At 53.0% G+C, this 18,805-nt stretch overlaps 1 protein-coding gene across 4 annotated transcripts in view; it reads right to left on the bottom strand.

Moving 5' to 3' along the window:
• Cdin1 (CDAN1 interacting nuclease 1) overlaps nucleotides 1-18,805 on the bottom strand; it is a 189,404-nt gene that overhangs the window by 14,261 nt on the left and 156,338 nt on the right. For 3 of the 4 annotated variants that reach the window (XM_042687639.1, XM_042687640.1, XM_042687642.1), the window contains one exon: nucleotides 12,829-13,892. The exons of the other annotated variant lie outside the window; for it this stretch is intronic. In XM_042687639.1, coding sequence (XP_042543573.1) covers nucleotides 13,763-13,892 — 130 coding nt within the window. In that variant the 3' untranslated portion in view covers nucleotides 12,829-13,762. Of the gene's footprint in view, nucleotides 1-12,828; nucleotides 13,893-18,805 lie in introns of those variants that run through there. 4 annotated transcript variants of the gene reach the window in all.

Below are 18,805 nucleotides of genomic sequence, written 5' to 3'. Positions count from 1 at the left end.
TTGTGGGGCGGGGACCGGGCTAAGGCTTCTGACCCACGCACCTGTTCACAACCAGAGGACGGGGGGGGGGGGGGGGGACACGAAGGGCAGTGCTCCGTCCTCCGTCCACACAACTGAGCGACGGCACCTGGGGCGCAGACGGCTCTAAGTGCAGATGCGGAGCTGCGAGTGGGGTTCCACGCGCACCTCGGTGCGTGGCCGGACCTGGGAGAGGCGCAGGTCACACCGGTGGATGGATGAGGACGGTGGAGTTTCCAGCCACAGAAAGTCAAGGCAGTGCTAGGAAGCAGTGGAGGACCCGCCACAGGTCTCGGAGGGAGAAAGGCCCTGCCCAAGCCCAGGTCCAGGACTGCAGGAGAATAAAGGCCTCCCTTTAAACCATGCAGTTAGTAGCTTGCTCGGGGGCCTCGCTGGCCACTCCTCAAGCCCTTCCAAATGCGGGATCACACCCGGCCTCTACACAGAATGACGTTCGTGTACACAGCCACTCCACTGCACTCCCTTCTGTGACGCTGCAAACGTGTCTGTACTGCGAATGCTTCAGATACAAATCCCAAACTGGTCAGAGGTGTGCTCCTCCAGACACACAAGAAAAAACGCTTCTCCTGCACAGCAGCAGGAGCCCCAGGGACCAGAGTTCCTCTATCTGTCCGTCTATCTATCATCTGTCTATCTACCGAAAGAAGGCTTCATTTACAAACAATAAAAACATCCATCTTGAGAGTAAAGTTCAATGAATTCTAGCCAATGGAAATGCTTTACGTAACCATGAGTAAAATCACAGTGAGGAAAATGTTTGCCAATTCCCAGCCTTGATGAGGCTCAGGTCATGTTCCATAGGGATGGAATATGGGTTTTAGTCACTAAGCACTGCATGGTGATATTTATTCATAAAGTTGGCTATACCAACTGGACAGCACCCAGACCCTAAGTTCAAGCCCCAGGACACACACAGACACACACACACACACATTAAAAGAAAGTTAAAAGAAAAAAAAATAGGGCCAGGTGCTTATGGGTCATGCTTGTATACCTAGCTATTCAAAGGGCTGAGCTCTGAGGATCATGACGTGAAGCCAGCCCAGGCAGGAACATCTTTTGAAACTCTGATCTCCAAAAAGCCGAAGTGGACCTGAGACCACCTGAGCTAACCTTGAGTACAAAAACTCAGGAACAGTACTCAAGGCCCTGAGTTCAAGCCCCAGACCGGCACACCTCTACACCCACAAAGAACACTAAAGGAGAGGGGTGGGGGAAATGGAGAATGAGCATGAGAGAGAGACAGGAAAAACAGGCATTAGCTTAGTATACATTTTAAAGGTTTCCAAAATCAAACAGTATGTTGCTCATAGCAACAAATTAGTGAATAGCCAACCAGGATTTGCCTTTAAAATATATCAAAATAAGCTGTCCTTTATATAAGGCAAAATCTTCTTTATGTTATGATTGCTTTCTACGATATGTTACATTATGATAAACGATCCTGTACATTGTTTTGACAATTGGAGAACTTATGAATGAGAAACTGATTTGCCTCTGTGATGAACTGAATTGTAAAAAAAGCATTAACAATGATGATACCATTTAAAATTTGTTTAAGGATTGTGTTACAGTTTTGCTTTTTAATCAGGAGCTAAAAAAGCAGGCAAAAGGATTTATTCTGTAGCAGTGAACACCTGGCCGCTCTCGCGGGAGGGCTGCTGTCCGCAGGGCTGTTCGTGTGACCTCACAGCGCTGGGGGGAGGGGGGGCTCCTACTCACGGCTGAGCTCGCGCATGGAGAAGGCCAGGAGCGCTCACCGCCACGTGTCCCCAGGACCTTGCTTCCGGTGAGAAAGCAGTGCCGGCACCCCTCCAGTTTTAGGGAGATAAGCAGCCTCCAGGAGCCTGGGCCTGAGTTTCACTGTCAGACGTTTCCTTGGCTTGTAACATATTTATAGCCACACTTCTCCATTATACCCAGAGTAGTTAGAAATAAAGCAAACGAAGCCCTCAGATCAGGGGATCAGGCCGCGTGAGAAGCGGGGAAGTACCACTCGCAGGCGTGTGGAGACCGCCCAGACCGACATGCCCAGGGGCTTCTGCTGGTGTCCACGCCTAGACTGTCGTGCAGAAGCTGGCCGGCTGCCGGACAGAAGCCCCACGGCCTTTCTTTCTCTTGGAGAATTTAAAGGATGTCCTTGAGATCTGTAGATATATTTAGTACCTTTGTGGCCGGTCAGGAATGGTATTTGGATGCAAGTAGCAGAATACCTAGTGAATGATCACGGAAACAAGAACGCTCTTTTCTTCCCATGCAGCCAGGGGCGGCAGTACTTACCCAAGCTCGGCGGCTCTGGTGGCTTCTGGAGATTTCTTGGCCCTTTACGCCCGGTCACAGAGGGCTTGCACTCCACCTGCCCCATGCTAACATCAAAGGCGGGCACGAGCCTGTGCTAAGCCTCACAGTGCGCGGCCCTCCCGCCACAGCAGCCTCCGCTAGACCCGTGCACCTGCACCGTGACCAGCCATCTCCTTCCGGTTCCTGATTCAAACTGCCTTCAGGTAGAAAGGATGGTGTGTGTGTGTGTGTGTGTGTGTGTGTGTGAGAGAGAGTGAGAGAGAGAGAGAGAGAGAGAGAGAGAGAGAGACAGGGAAGGAGAAGAGGGAGAGACTTAAACCATGAGTTGTATTTGCCACACATCCTCCCTCTCTCTCTCTCTCTCTCTCTCTCTCTCTCTCTCTCTCTCTCAGGCTTCAGGAATAGCTAACTCTGCAGTGGAGTTTTCTTCGGGAGTCCTTATTAGCTCCTGTGGAACTGACCGGGCCCGCTTACAGCGTTACGTTGCCCAGCTCCGTCCCCGGAATGGTCAGCGGACTCTCTGGGAATCTGCGGCTCAGCCCGGAAGGAGTTAGAGCTCCCATGCAGCCATGCAGCCTCTCTCCTCCTGTCTCCAAGCACGTCAACGTGGGCCCAGGAGCCAGGTGCGTGAGTACGGTGGTGTCTGGTAAGGTGGTGTTTTGACTCCACTGTGTCAAACTTAAGTTTCAGCAATCACGTCGTCAAGGGGCAAGGCTTATCTGACACTGCGCAAGGCACTGAGGTTAACCGTGAGCACCACGAGAAATAAAATAAAAACATACAATCAGACCAAGTGATTTCAGAACAGTCTTCATTCATGTTTCTAGTTCAGTTCCTAAAGTGTGATGGTAACAGTAGTCACAGTGTAACAGGAAGCAGCAGACCTGTTTGCTGCCAGTTATTTCTCAGAAGGACATCTACTCTGCAAAACCTTTACTCTATGCAAGAAAAAAAGTATTTTTTTCTCTCTCCAATCCATCTATCTCAAGACAAGGCCTCACTGTGTACCCCAGGCTGGTCTTATGACCTTCCTGCCTCTGCTTCCTGAGTGCTGGGTGACCGGAGTGCACCATTTCACGTTAAGTGGCGCTTCTCCAGAGCGGGGCCACCAAGGGCACGGAGACTTCAACGGCACCCGCCACCCGCCTCCTGTGAGGGTGTCACCTGCCCTGAGGCTGGCGGCCAGGGACCTGCCGAGAGCCTGGCTGGATATTTGCGTCTTCCAGTGGCGCAGGAGGGACTACCACAAATACAGACAGACTCTCTGCGCGTCCCCCGGAAGTCAGAACGGGCAACTGAGGCTACCCTCTAATATTCGCGATGCCGTGGATGCATTTTTATTTAAAAGTATTCTTCCGTTTTTGGGTCGTGTCTGCTATGGACAGAGAGGACTCAACCTCTTGACAGTGTCTCCCCCCCTCCCCCCCGTTTCTTTTACTGTGGCAGAATAGGTAAGCGAGCCACCAGAAGCGAAGGCGGATGCGCTCGGTCTTGTGAGGGGCACAGGGCCTTCGGGGGCCTTGGGGTGTTGTGTGGCTCAGTTAACTGTTTACAAAGTGCTCTGCACCGAGGACCGCCCTGCTGGGCGCCCATGAGGAGCCAGCCTGGCCGGCCGCCCCGCCCCCCGTGTGCTCATGGAGCCTGGGATCCGGCGGGTCTGGGTTTAGGAGTGGAGTGCTGCCGAGAGCCCCAAACTGTGCAGACCACCCCTCAGAGACCAAGCACAACTAGCATCTATGCCTCCTTTCCGTGAGTGAGCAATGGCCGGGGAAGGTATTTCCATCTGCTTACGGGAAGCTCTGGGTGGCGACCACCCGTGTGTATTTCGGGGTCTGCCTGGGGCCTGGTGCAGGGCTGTCACGGCAGTCAGGTGGCCTCTGGCTGCCCGAGCGCGGAGCGCGGTGTGCGGCACAGCGACCCGGCAGCTGGCGGAGCAGCAGCGCCATGCTGGGCAGTCGGCAAAAGCCCTGGGGTCAGCCCACGCCTGCCCCCAGACCAGGGGCTGTGCTGCCTCTCTGCACTTCGGGAAACACGTCTTCATGTGTTTCTTTTACTAAGTGAGTGTTGGAAAAACCGCAGTAACTGGCCAAGTGATCTACGTGAGAGCGATTTCTACATGACCACAGAAAACATACTTTTTAAATCCTTCTAGGTTAGTGACAATTCATTGATAGTTGTATAATATGTAACACAATTATACTATAGAATTCTAGTTTTATTAGAGCTATGATTTATATAAAGTGCACTAAGCACTGATGTTACTGAATCCTTGCAACAGTCCTGTGTGATGGCTAGGATTTCATTCTTACAGGTGAAGACTCAGAAGCTGTGTATGAGAGTGGGGAGGAGGGGGATGGGGAGAAGGGAGGGAGGGGGAGGAGGAGGGGGGAGGATGCGTAGGGAGAGGGAGGGGAAGGAGGCTGGGGGGAGGAGGCTGGGGGGGAGGTGAGGGGGGGAGCTTCCATGCTCAGGTCTTAGCCACCAGGGTCTGCTGATAGAGCCCAGGTATTATATACTGGTCATTCTCAAGGTAACTAGTTTAAACATTATCCTCACAGGAAGAGAAGATGGTAAATATAATGTCTAGAGAGAGTTTTTCACAGTGAGAGAACAATCAATATGTAAATTGGTGTCAGAAAAACAAAGTCTTCAATATTTCCAAAATCGTTCCTAGTGGCACATTTTTAGGTTTGATGGTAATGTAAAGAAACTGTCACAAAATGCTATGGGTTTTATACTACCATCAACAAAACAAACCAAACAAAGCAAAACCACCAGCTGACAGCCACCATAGAGATTAGAGTATTAGGGGCAAAGCCAAAACAGTACTGTTCAGTTCAAGTATGTTCCTAAAACACATGCCTCTCCTGGTAAGGTCTAAGTGTAGGGAATTACGAGGGCCCCCTGGAGCGAGGCATTCACCCCGGAGAAGCGGGCCATGTGACTGGACAGGCCACCGGAACTCTCTTGACTTCAGTTTTCCTGTCTGGAAAACGCAGGGTCTGGGGCCACCCAGTCTAAAATTCGGAACTGATGAGACAAACTGACGCAGCTTTGCCAACGGTTCCACTTGCTGTCCTGTACCTCGTGGGGGGAGCTGTCAAGGAACCAAATGAAAACTTAATTCAGCAGGCCCACGCCTCTTCATTCACACTACACCACGCTCGCACCGCCAGGAAAGCCGTCGTCAAGGCTGGAGAGGCCAGCTGTGGGTCAGGTGGTGGAATGCTAGTCTTGAGCAAAAAAGCTCCCAGACTCTAAATTAAAGTCCCAGTATCTGCATACACAACCCCCCACGTCTCAACCACTACCTACAAAAACATTCTGAGTGAAGGAGAAGATACCAGATGGCACAAAGGCCATGAGACAGGAGCAAAGTCTGCAAGTGAGTGTGAATTCCTAGTCTAGTGTGGGCAAAAGCACCCTGTGCACACTAGATAGTATACAGGTCTACGTAACGCAAGAAGCTCCTCAAAATTCCAGACTCCGGCAGAGCCAGAAAGAGGAATGGAATCCCACGCTCCCATCAGATCAGTGGCATTGTTCATTCCTCGGGCCTTTGCTGCCTGAAGTCCCACCGTCCTTCTGTACCTTTCTGCGGATACCTTGTTGGCCTTCTGTTTCTTTTTTGGTAGCTCTGGGGTTTGAACTCTCGGCCTCACACTCACTTGGCAGGCTCTTCAGCACTTGCCTGCCATGTCTCCAGCCAAGCACCTTGCTTGAAGGTAGTAACTCTATGGTTGTATTCGGTTTATCAGAATTTTCAGACAGACTTTAACCACAGACCAACACTGCACTTTGATGGTAAGGAACGATGGGGGAAATGGCTCGTGATTTTATTTTTTGGCCCATCCTAGCTTTGCTAGCTGGCATTTTATGCAGAGGCGTTCTCACTGCGTCCAGACAGACACGCAGCGCCCCGTTGCTTGCCTCTGCCACTCTCTCCCTCACCGCCTTCCTCTCCACTGTTTCCAGAAACGCACGTCAAGTATTTCTGATACAAGTTAGTGGTAGAAAAGCAGCAAATCAGAGAAGTGCAGCCTGTAGAGCCTGCCAAGGAAACAGTCAGGGGTCCACAAAGGAACGAGGAAGTGAGGACCAGCCCCATGCTTACAGGACACACCAACCAGAAAGCCACCCATCCTCACCAGTGGCCCCAAGGCCCAGCTGTCCTGAGGGATCAGAGATGGTGAAGATGGCGGCTAGGCCACATGCCCTTTCTTTCTTGTTCTAATAAACTTTCCTACCATCCTTACGATGTTTGAGTCTTGTCTGAATTCTTCTCTTGCCTGACAGAGTTCAGCTACCCTAGACCTTGGTAACCCTTCAACCTTCATCGCATTCCTCTTCCATTGTTCCTCCCCGTGAAGTATGGATACTGGGTCTAACCAGCACCATCTTGGCATCTTGGTGGATGCTGGGGCTTCTGGAACACTCTTAGAGGTGAAATTCACTTCCCTGCGCTTCCCCAGGCAACAGGCCTCAATTCCTAGAAACAGGACCTGGAAAGACTCACCTCCTCAGCTGCCTGTGACCCGCCCCTCACCATGACCCCTGACCTCTGCCTCTTGTCTCCCGCTCTCCTCTTCAGCCCTCATGACAGTCATCTGGTTTGTTGAGGTGGTTTCTCTGCTCTTTCTTTACCACCTTGTGGCTCAGTTTCCTAACCCTGCTCTGCGCATGGGAGGCTGCAGGTCTGGAACGGGAGTCTGGCGCAGTGGCCAGCCTTCTGACAGAGACTCGGGCTCAACCCTCTGTATCTCGCGATGGGGTCCCGTGCGGCACCCTCTGGCACCTGCCCGGCCCGCTGCGGGTTGTTCTGAGCTCCCGTGACCCCTGCTTCGGCCGCGCCAGGGTCATTCACACGCGCATGCCCTACAGTGTGGTCACACTGTCTCTGCCGCCTCCTCTCTTTCCCGCTCCTGGGGACCCGTAGCTTTCGGTCACTTTCCTTACGCTATCTTCGCACCGCTGTCTAGACATATCTAATTAAAAGTGCCACGGGTTTCCCTCTCACATTGTGATTTCCTGAAAATTTCAAATTTTTATGCTGCTTTTACTTCAGCTACTAATATTTTTCTCCAAGAAGGACTTTTTATTGCATGCCAGAAAAATCCCCTACACCGCCCAGAATACCTCCAAAGACACAACAGAGATCCAGTAAGTATCTGTGTCTTAAATCCCTGTGTGCTGGATACGGAAGAAGTAAAATCATCGACAGAGCCGGGAGCCTGGTGTCAGCGCGGGCGCTGTCTGCAGCACTGGAGGAGGTCACGGACAGACCAGCCTGGGAAAGCGGCTAGCCAGGAGCAGTGTGGAAGTTCCCGCTCCTTTTGTGTTACAAGTTTCAAAAATATGCGGAAATATGTCAAAAGCCTTTGGCTTTCAAGTGATAATGTGATCTGAACTAATGACTAACAAGGAAACGCCCCCGAGGGGTCTCGGACAGCGTCTCTCCGAAGGTCAGATGCTGTTGGCAAAGGACCAGAGAGCCAGCGCGCTCGGCCACCCACGTCCACGCCAGGAAGCCGGTGCCTCCTGCCACGCTGCTCAGCACAGCCCTCACGAGACCCAGCAACTGCTGGGAAGAACTAGAAACACGTGTGTGTGTGTGTGTGTGTGTGTGTGTGTGTGTGAGAGAGAGAGAGAGAGAGAGAGAGAGAGAGAGAGAGGAGAGAGAGACAAACACAGAAGAGTTGGAGCCCTGTAACTGCTGGGAAGAACTAGGAACGTGTGTGTGTATGTAATGTGTGTGTGTGTGTGTGTGTGTATGTAACATGTGTGTGTGTGTGTGTCACAGAAGAGTTGGGGCCCTGACGTGACTTTAAGAGGAACTTTTAAAAGCAGAACTGCAAAGATAAAGCTTTTTGCCTTTTTTTCAGAAAGAATGAGATGTTTAATATTCTCCTCTAGCAACTCCGTGTAAATGGCAAAGCTCTAAGGCTAACTGTAAGGAAAATGGAGTAGAGTGACAGTCAAGCTTAAACCTAAAACACTTCACCTTTTGAGGATTAAAAAAAAATAAGTTGTTTAATTTTACAGCAGTGGGGTGTGAACTCAGGGTCTGGGGCTTTCTACACAGGTACTCTACCACTCAGGCCACACATAAGCTATAATTAATTCTTTTTGTCAGTCGTGGGGCTTGAACTCTGGGCCTGGGCACTGTCCCTGCGCTCTTCAGCTTAAGGTGAGCACTCTACTGCTAGAGCCACAGCACCACTTCTGGTTTTCTGGTGGTTTATTAGAGATAAGAGTCTCAGGGACTTTCCTGCCTGGGCTGGCGTCAAACCATGATCCTCAGATCTCAGCCTTCTAAGTAGCTAGGATGACAGGTGTGAGCCACCGGCGCCCGGCCCGTAATTAATTCTTTAACATTAACACATATGCTTTTCCTTGATTCCGGTGAATACACCCATTTTTAGCTGAGGAAAATGAGGAACAGTTATTTCCTTCATGCAAGTAAGAACAGGCTCCTCGTACACTGCACTGATTGTGCACAGCGTGCTGGTTCTAAGCTGGGTCTCAGCCAGGCGCTGGCGGAGCGGGACACGCTCCTGCACCCACAGCACTATGGACTGATGCTGGAACTCTTGCCTTAGGGGAGCAGAGACAAGTCAGTCAGCAGTTAACACTAGGCCACCAAATACAGAGTACTCCCTGCCTTTAAGAAGATCGGGTTTCCAGAACAAGTTCTTTAGGTTTTGATGTTTCACAAATGAATTGCAATTTAAAATTTTAAAAATTCAAGAAGTCTACGTAGATACACCAAGTTACTCCTGGATGTCTTTGTGTTGAATGTCACGGCGGCACAGGACAGATTTTTCAAAGGGAAGAAAGAAATGCTTGCTATTCGCAACACACTTTGACCAAGGCAGTTTCCGGAAGAATCAATGCCTGCGTTAGGTTAATGGCCACTGGCTTCATGTCTGGCCCTCAATTAAACTCTGAACTTCAATTGTTATTACTTAATTGACTGAGCTATATTTCACATCAACATTTCAGAATGACCTACCTTTTAAAAAATGAAAAATTACCCTGACCCAGGGCGCGGGTCTTCAGCCGAGCCTGCCACAGCCGCACAGCGCACGCTGCCTTCCTCGGGGCTGAGCCAGGCGCTTCCCCAGCTTTGCTGTTACCAGGGGGCTTCCTGCCGCATCCTGCCCACCACGTGAGACAGAACAGGGAAAATCCAAGCGAGGGGACAGGGACAAAAAGTAAATATGATCACTGAAATGCCAAACAAATCCAGAGACTGGCTTTACCTTAACTGCAAGGGTTACAGTCTTATCAAACCCTGAGTAACCAAATTTAAGTGCTATTGTGTTATAGTCGCTAACAGCGTTGTCTCTAGACATTCTGGGTCACTATGTGAAAACTTAATTCTTGTTTATTCACATACAACGCAACATGAACCAGTTGACTTCCTTCATCAATACCTTGGGTTTTTATATAAGACAGGTATAGAAACCAGGATCCAACTGTGAGATTGGGTGGACGAAATTGAAGACATCAAATGAGCACTTCCCTCCCCGTGCACTGCGGAAAAGTTTTCAGGTCTTTTTGATGTTCTTTGATCAGGCTTTGAAATCGTGCGAGTGGATTACTATTGTCTGAAAACTGCAATTTATAGTGCATGACCCGGCCGAGCTTTGTCTCACAGCCATACTTGAAACAATAGCAGGAAAGCGAAAAACACAGCGGGAGCCAAGTTGTTCTGGTTGTTATTTAATTAATAACTCCATCTTCCTCATCTAATCTGTGGACCTCCTGAGAAGTGGGTGACTCACACTCGGTCCCACGCGCCTTCCTCACCGCCGCGGCCCGGCTCTGTAGATGAGCCCTGCAGACACTGCCTTCTCCTCCCCTCTCCAGTTACGCTCACAGAATGCGGGTGCTCCAGGAGACCCAAGCTTCTGGTCATAAAGCAGGGACTCCCGCGGCAGGGCCCGGGGCCAGGGGCCGTGGGCACGCGCCCTGCTGATGAACAAACAGTCTTCAAGTCAGACCGACGTTCGGCTATTCTGACTCATCTCTGGGTCAGTTGAACATCACCCCGCTCTGGCCCAAGGAATCTCTAAAAATGTTCTGTTGGCTTCGTTGGCAAAACAATGCACTGAAGGCCTGGTCTAATCACATGACCTCAGTGAAAGGGGCTGTGGGGCACGGGCCAGCCGTGTCCCCCGCTTCGGTGTCCCCTGCGTCGGCACTCGGAGGCAGCCTGGGTGCTGTCCTGCCTCGGGAGATTAGGTCTGGCACCGTCAGCGTGCATGCCAGGACTCACAACCACTGAGATTATCATCCAGGAAGAAGCAGCAGATTACAGACTGCTCAAGACTCTCGGCCTCTGCAGAGAGAGAGAGGATCACGGGTTCAGAGGGCATTATTTCAGCTGGAACAGGTCTGTGCACAGGGCTCACACGAGCAGACGTGCAAGGTGCTGAGGTTCTGAAGAGGACAGGGCGCGGGGTGGCTCTCCCAGCCGGCGACGAGGGAAGGGGCCGCTCACGCTGGCACCAGGCATTAATTAGTGCGGCTGGCACAGGGGGCTTACAGATGACCTCATCACGCGAGCCCCAGGTGGCTCGCATGAGTTAACGCACCCCAAAGACCAACAAATTATCAAGCGGCTTGGAAAGTGAGCTGCACGTGTACACACACACACACACACACACACACACACACACACACACACACACCCCCCTATGGTTGAAATGCTTTCTTCCAAAGGTCTAGCCTTCTCCGTGATCGCAGGAGTGTTCTGAAGAGCTGACATCCACCTCACTAGAAGGCAAAGAAGAAACACCACCCAGGAAGACTCACTCGTTTGCGCGTGGCTTCGGGGGGAGACGAGGGCAGGCGTGGGGTCACCCTGAGCAGACCTCCGAGCCGATCCGTGTGTTGGGCTGGGCTGGACGGCACCTGGTGTGAGGTTTTACGCGCGGTCCCGTGTCCTGATGTGGCATAATTCGTCAGCACAACATGCAAAGGCCCATAAACATAACTTGCTTTAACATTAATGTTCTAATGATGGCAGCAATAAGGAAAAATACGTCTCCATTCCGTGTCTGCATTCCAGGAGTGATGCTTAAGATTGTGCGAACCAGAAAAGCAAACCAGCCAACAACATGCAGAGGCCGGACACAGACCATGCAGAGGCCGGACACAGACACAGACCGGTGCTTCCAGAATACAGGGAAAGCCATGGAGGTTCTGTGCTTCTCGCTGCCCCCTTCTGTGGCACGCTCCAGTTCTACAGCAGGGGAGCGGTGGTCATGGTGTGTGCGGGCGGGGGGGGGGGGAGCATGGGGGCCCCCGCCCACCCACGGGCTCCCCGTCCACCCACGGGCGGCGTCCTGCTGGGCACGCTGACCTGCTCCGCCGCACAGCAGCAGCGGGGCTCCAGGAAAACAGATAAATTGTAAGCCCCTTTTTAATCTTTTATTTGTGCATGCACATCATAAATTTGTTCAACGTGAAAGTCCTCGACAAGGGTTTAACAAGAGTTCTGACGTCTGCGCAGGTAGAGGAAACATTCCCTGGGGCAAATAGCAGCGTGGCGTGGGCCTGGCCAGCTTCTCGAGCGTGTGGAGGCCGCGGCCCGGGAGGGTCCGTCCTCTGCTCACTCGCAATACCCCATGTGAGACATCTCTCGGAAGCACAAGCCTGCCTGACACCGCCCTCGGGACCTCAGGCCGGCTCGGCCGGGACACACGCTGGCTTTGAACATGACACAAGTCCAAAGGAAAAGAAGTAGAGTTCTGCAAACCTTTTAAGTGCCCAATGACAAATTTGGCCTTTGGAAAGAACCAAAGTGTACAACTTAAAAGTGTTTACAAAACTTATTAATATTAGTTCTAAAGTTATGTACTTAATACTATCAAAGGCATGTTTTACTAAACACATGTTCTTATTGTGGTGCTGATCCAGGGACTTGAACGCAGGGCCCTGAGCTCTGTCTTTTTCGATCAAGGCTGATACTCAACCATGGGCCAGAGGTAAACTTTGGGGTTCTTACTGGCTAAATAAAGAGTCTTGTGGACTTTTCTGCCCAGGCTGGGAGTGAATAGTGATCCTCAGATCTCAGCCTCCTGAGCATCTAGGATTATAGGCGTGAGCCACTGGTGCCAGGTGCCAAGTACATTTTCTTATGTAGCTTAACTTTTAATTTTCCTTTTTTTTTTTTTTTGGGTCCAGTCATGGGACCTGAACTCTGGGCCTGGGCGCTGTCCTTCAGCTCTTCAGCTCAAGACTAGCGCTCTACCATTTGAGCCACAGTGCCACTTCCGGCTTTTTTCTTTTTGCTTATGTGGTGCTGAGGGCCTTATGTGGAACTCAGGGCCTCATGCATGCAAGGCAAGTGCTCTACCACTGAGCCATCTCTTCCCAGCCCCTAACTTTTAATTTTCTAAAGATAGGTTTATAGTTGTTTTATTGATGTTTTTGCTGTTGACTGGTGATAGGTCGGCAGTAACATTAAAGCAAATAAACTGAGGTGAACAATCACAAAAATCTCTTTTATTGTGGTTATTTAAAAATTGCTGTTTATTTTTGGCACACAATTCATTCAAAGCAGAATATTTCTAATGTCTAAATGATTTGAGTGTTACATAATTAAATTATATAAAATGCAGATAAAAAAGCAGTGTGTACAGAGCACACGTCTAAAAAAATTACTCATAAAAATGATGGCTAAAAGGCGTGGACACACAGCCCTTGGAAGCTAAACTAGCCATCGGGAGCCGAGGAGCCCGGGTTCCAGACACGGAGCCAGACGTCAGTGGCTTTGGAACAGGAAGTATGGAAAGACGGATTCCCAGCCGGCACGTTCTGCAGTGGCACTTAGCGCCCCGAGTCGGAGTCCTCCAGCCCCGCACGGGGCACCAGCGAGGCCCGCAGGTGGGAGCGGAACTTGGCCCGCCCCCACGCTCCCGCTCTCCTCCGCTTGGGCGGGGTAATTGCATGAGGCTGTGGACCGTGATTCCATGCTCACGGTACTCGTGAATGCAGGTGAAGAGAAGGGGAGGGAGAGGGAGGGAGTGGGCGCTTAGAGGGGTGGTTTGATAACTAGGAGGGGAATTGAAAAATCACACCTTTCAGCCTCCACATTCTTGCTTTTGTTGGGTACACAGGAGAAGCCATGCGGAAGGAAGGAAGATTATGAGTATCTATAAACTAACTGTCTGACAGAGACAGAAATGCTGATAATGAGTGGGCTGTGTCTGCAGTTCTCGGAGGCTCACACGGGCGAGGGGAGAAGGAAAACAGAAACTCGCGATACGTTTGTCTGGAGGGGCGGCCCTGCGACCGCGGAGGCCAGAGTTCAGCCGAAGTTCAGGGCAGACGCTGCCAGGAGTTTACGGAGCAGGAATGCGAGATTGCTTCCGGCCCTGGCTCCCCCCGGCCTCTCTCCGGGCTCTGCGGGTCAGGCGGCGCCGTGGCACAAGGTGACAATGTCCGTGGGGAAACAGGCTTTGAGCAGGATGCCCCTCTCCCGGTTGCAGTCCAGCTCCTGGATAAATCCGTACCAATAGATGACCAGGCCCGGCCCAAACCTGCAGAGACACCAGAAAGTCACATGCACACAGGCGTCAAAGGAGCTCCAGCGCAGCATCCGGGGCCCGGGGAAGACCCGCACGGCTGGGCTGCGCCAGGGTGCCCACCCAGAGCCGGGCGTACAGCACAGAGGGCACTCGGGGCAGAATGGCAGCCACGGACATGTCCATTTCCTTTCCTTCCAGAACCTGAAGCGTTTCGGATACAGAATTACCCACCACACCTTTCAGCGAGGACAGAGGCACGGCGGGCTGGGGAGCTCGGTCCACCAACACTCGCTGGCATCATGCCTCTGTTCTTAAAATGAAACGTGCCAACTTCCAACTAAGACGCAGAAGCACGTCTGGACAGCCAGGAGGCCCAGTGCACGCGTGCAGCCCTGGTACTGGGAGGCTGAGGCGGAGGACCTGGGGTTTGTGGCTAGTTTGGGCTACATGACGAGCCCCGGCTTGCAAAGGGGCTGCCGGGCCCTCTCTGGCTCCAAGGCTCTCTTTGGCACGTCCCTTCCAGCCTTAACAAGCAGCCCGCCGGCGTGCTGGGCCCCCGCCGCGCGGCCCGAGGCTCCGCAGCGCAACCTCGCTGCAGAGACAGCGGGAAGGCCGGGCTCAGGCTCTCACAGACACCAAGATTAAAGTCTTGTCCATTTGTGGCAAAGCACAGATGAAGGCCAGCCCTCCGCCCCAGTGTTTCCACGCCGCGCCTCCGGACGATGTCGATTTTGTCAGCAGTGACTGATCCCGCTGGGCGCACGCCGGCTGCGGCCCCCAGACCACTTCACCCGGCAGGAAGTTGAGACCTCTCGGCTGGGTTCATGGAGACGCAGTCACTATCAATCACGGCGCACAGAGATGTTTTGCACATCGGTTTCACATTTTTCCTACCCGGAGTACTTAATTAAAGGGCAGCTCTACTTTTGGTGTAGTGTTGCAGGAATTTTACAGTGAAATCATAAATTATGAATGTTGGGTTAGTAAAGGGATGTCTAAAAACAGAACCGCTCTCTGTATTCTAACCCTGCAGCAGGCTGAACTGGGCTAGGCCAAAAGCTCTTTCCGTCTATGATTTATTATATGCTCTGCTGTCCCTGCCAAAACTAACAGCACAGGACGGGCGGGGAGAAGCAGTGTGCACAGGAACAAGTTCAGCTGAATGTCACGGGCTGGTTTACTTGGGGACTCGCACAAGATCAGCTAGACTGTCTGGTCCCCTCTGTGGGGACGGAATTGTGAGACTGGCTCCTCGTGTGTGCGTGGGGGGGGGGGGAGGCGGGAGCCGGCCGCGGGGAAGCCTAGAAGCTCTGGGTCCTTCGGCCACGCCCTCTCTTCCAAGGCCTCCTGGGAGAGGAGCTTCTTGGAGTCACAGGAGCTAGGTCGCCAGCACACAGGCTGTGACCCCAGTTCTTGGATGTGCATAAGCTCACGGCTAGCTAAGAACTTGCTTCCACTTAGCAACGGGTTTCCTATGAACTTGTTCTTGTTCAGTACTGGCGCTGAACCCAGGGCCTCTAGCACCGAGATACCCCTTCAGCCTCCACTTGGCAACCTTAGAAACAATGGCCCAGACATCTGGTATCTTTTTCTTATAAAGAGCTCTATGATTTGTCCCAAATGATCTCAGTTATCAAGACAAGACTGCCGAGAGCCAGAGGATGTGGCATTTCTGTGGACCGTGCCGGAGAGGCCTCACAGGGCCACAGCGTCCATGGATCCCACAGGAAGCGCAACACGGAATTCCTTCCACTGGAAACCACGGGGAGACACCGAGTCCTTGAGAAAGGCCCTGACATCCCCACAAAGGCGACAAAAAAACAAATCACGAAGAACAGAATCTACGGAAATCATCAAAAACAAGCCAAGTATTTTTAAAGATTTAATACCAGGAAAACACAAAGAGCAACAGAGCGCGCGTGCGCGGCTAATCACAGACACGGGACCCGCGCCCCACCGCGCTCGGTGGAAACGTCTGTCTGGGGACAGGTGACACGCAAGGACACGGACTTGTCTCGGTGGAGAGACAACAGACGAACTCTGCCACCCCCACGCGCCTGGCCGGCTGTGCACCGAGCATTCCGTGCGACGCAAAGCCGCGACACAGACCCAGGAACGGGCCAGTCACGTTTCTCCTGTGTCTCGCGAAACTCAAAATCTCTCACTGAGAGCGTGTCTACTGAACCGAACACAACTCCCCCCAGTGAGCAGAGGCTGACAGAGACGCTTTCAGAGTCTGTGGGCTTTGGGGGATGAATAATCGGGCGTTTTCAGGGTGACAAGTCTGGAGACTTAGCAGCGGAAGAGGATCTGGCCCGGTTTCGGCGGCCCGGGCTCTCACGCACCGCCGGGCTCTCTCCTGCGCTCGGCTCGGGGCAGAGGCCGACTGAACCCCCCAGCAGCTCACCTCTCACATGACAGTCAGCTCCTCCCGCATCTGAACGCACAGAGGGAAAGTTCTGGTTGGTAGCTGAGCTGACCGAGCGATGCAGAGCGGCGGCATCTCCTCCTGCGTGGCGTGGGCCACGGCGGGCCGCTCACCGTCCGACGCCCCTGGCGCAGGGAAGCCAACACCGTCCTGGGGACGGTGGGAGGAGGGCGCCTAGCGGCGCGGCCTGACAGGATGGAAGGACTGCTACGGCAAGTCCTTCCTTTTCAGCCCACCGCGACGCAGCAGTAGCTGGCTGGCACGAAGACGGTGCTCCGATTCAAGCCTCAAACGAACCCTCCTTCACGCATGCAGACCCCTGGCTTTTCTCAGCCGCAGACAATCCCAGGATTTGTGGGAGAAGTGGCTCCTGAACAAGATGGACAAGTTAGGCAAATCCTGCTTGCTGAGTCTCTGTATTTTCACCGTAAGAGAGTTGCCTGGCTCCCAGACATCGCACCGACGCCCGGCCTAGCTGCCGAGTAAGATGAAGAAGCTCTCGAGTTCTGGAATGTAAGATGGTGATGGGGTTGGAAGGGGTGGGCACGGGGGGATGGGGGAGGCAGGTTACGGGTACAGCACTGGGCCGGCCGGCCGGCGTGGCGGACCCAGCGCCGGCTCGGGAGGCGGCAGCTTTCAGGCGGGGGAAGGGAACAGACCGCCACCCTGAGCAGGCGCTGGGCAGTCCGAGAGCAGATGCTGCGGCACTTTGTTTGGTTTAAAAAGGAAGCGGAAGCTGTAATGCCTTTCAAACGACTGTCACCAAGAGCGTTTGTAAATGGGATTTCAGTGAGTAAACCTTAGTTTGCCAGAAAAACTAGCGACCCTGACTTACTCCTCAAGGATTCCAGACTGTGGACGGCTCAGCAGAGTATGGGCTAAGCTGTGTCTTTAGCTCAATCATTTCCAGAACTCTGCGAATCGCAGAGCCACAGCCTCCCTCACCCTTGCCTGCGTGGTCTTCTTACCTTCTCTTTTGAGCTGCACGGGGGTCCCCTCCCTTGGGGTGCAGCTCGGCTGTTCCTGCGCTGCAGGCACCTGGCGGCGCGGTCACTGGGGAGCGGAGGGCTGTGACCTGCTACACTCTCTCTGGAGATCTTTTCTTCAGTGTGGAGAAGGCAGACGCAGGCCCTTCGGGATCTTGCTCATACCATTCAGTGTCGCCGGTGAGACATTCCCAGTAACTGACTTAACTGATTCTCCAGCTGGTTTGCTGAAGCCCTGGGCTTGTTAAGTCTCCACACACTGCAAAGCCCATGACCATGGCTGTCCACAGACGCCACCCCTCTATAAAATAAACGCCGCCAGTAAGCAGTAACAGAGGTGATTAACACGTGAGCGCGTATCGTGCGTCAGGCAGGCACCGGAGGGCGTGCGCTGCGTTACCCCACGCGGCAGACCAGGAGGGGCACCAGCCGGCCGGATCTGAACCCCGTCTGCATCCCGGCCTGCACCGGCCACTCGCACGGTGCCGTCTCCTCTTACACCTTGTTCTTACACACCAGCTCGTAACAGCCTTTCAACCCTGACAAATACTCACAGCACTCAGAAAAGACAGACAAGCCAAAAATCGAGGTGCAGGAGTCCAGTATAGGAGTTGGAACCTGCTTGTCTCGTGTGAGGTGAGAGTGAACAGTCTCACGCCGAAACGCAGGCCTAGCTGCTCATTTCCATTGTCACCAAACTGAGGAATGCGTGGAAGAGCAGGCCAGGACTCGGGTGCTCACGCGGAGCGCCTTGAGCTCGCGAAGCAAGCGCGGGAGAGAGAATCACAGCTCACCACCCGCGGCGCAGAGCAGAGCAGTGTGTCACACTGAAGAGGGCGCAGCACCCAAACACCAGGAGGGCATCCAGCGGCCGCGGGAGGGAGGGCGCCGAGGGAGGCAGGGCGCGGCGGCCCAGGCAGTGTGTGGGGTGGAGATGATTTCTTCCAGAGGAGGAGGTTCACACCCGCTGCAAAGGGGGCACCGTGGACCCCGCGGCTCCGTTCCCGCTCCTGAAATAGCGCTAGTACAGAGATGCATCTTGTGTGTGTCATGACCTTGGTCCATCTGTGTTTTACATCTCCTTAGACTTACGCAGCAAGACAGGGATGACCTCACAGCCCATACACGACTCCACAATGCGCCTTTCCACACGAGTAAGGAAAGGCCCTGGAGGCAATGTGACGTCTCTCCTCCAATGGCTACATAAGAGGACTCCGGGGTGGTCCTGGACCATGCATCTGGAGACGACCGTGACGCACATCTCCATGAAGGAGGCTAAGTGGGCTGTGAACTGACTGGGCGGCTTAAGTCAAACTCATGATGAACGCTCATCCAGTAAGAGCAACCACATGCCGGGCGCCGGTGGCTCACGCCTCCAATCCTAGCTTCTCAGGAGGCTGAGATCTGAGGATCTCAGTTCAAAGCCAGCCCGGGCAGGAAGGTTTGTGAGACTCTTATCTCCAATAAACCACCAGAAAACTGGAAGTGGCGCTGTGGCTCAAGTGGTAGAG

The sequence above is a fragment of the Dipodomys spectabilis genome, unplaced genomic scaffold (assembly GCF_019054845.1).
Source record: "Dipodomys spectabilis isolate Male_0828 unplaced genomic scaffold, ASM1905484v1 ptg000108l, whole genome shotgun sequence".
NCBI lineage: Eukaryota > Metazoa > Chordata > Mammalia > Rodentia > Heteromyidae > Dipodomys > Dipodomys spectabilis.
This window is presented reverse-complemented; position numbering and strand designations above follow the sequence as displayed.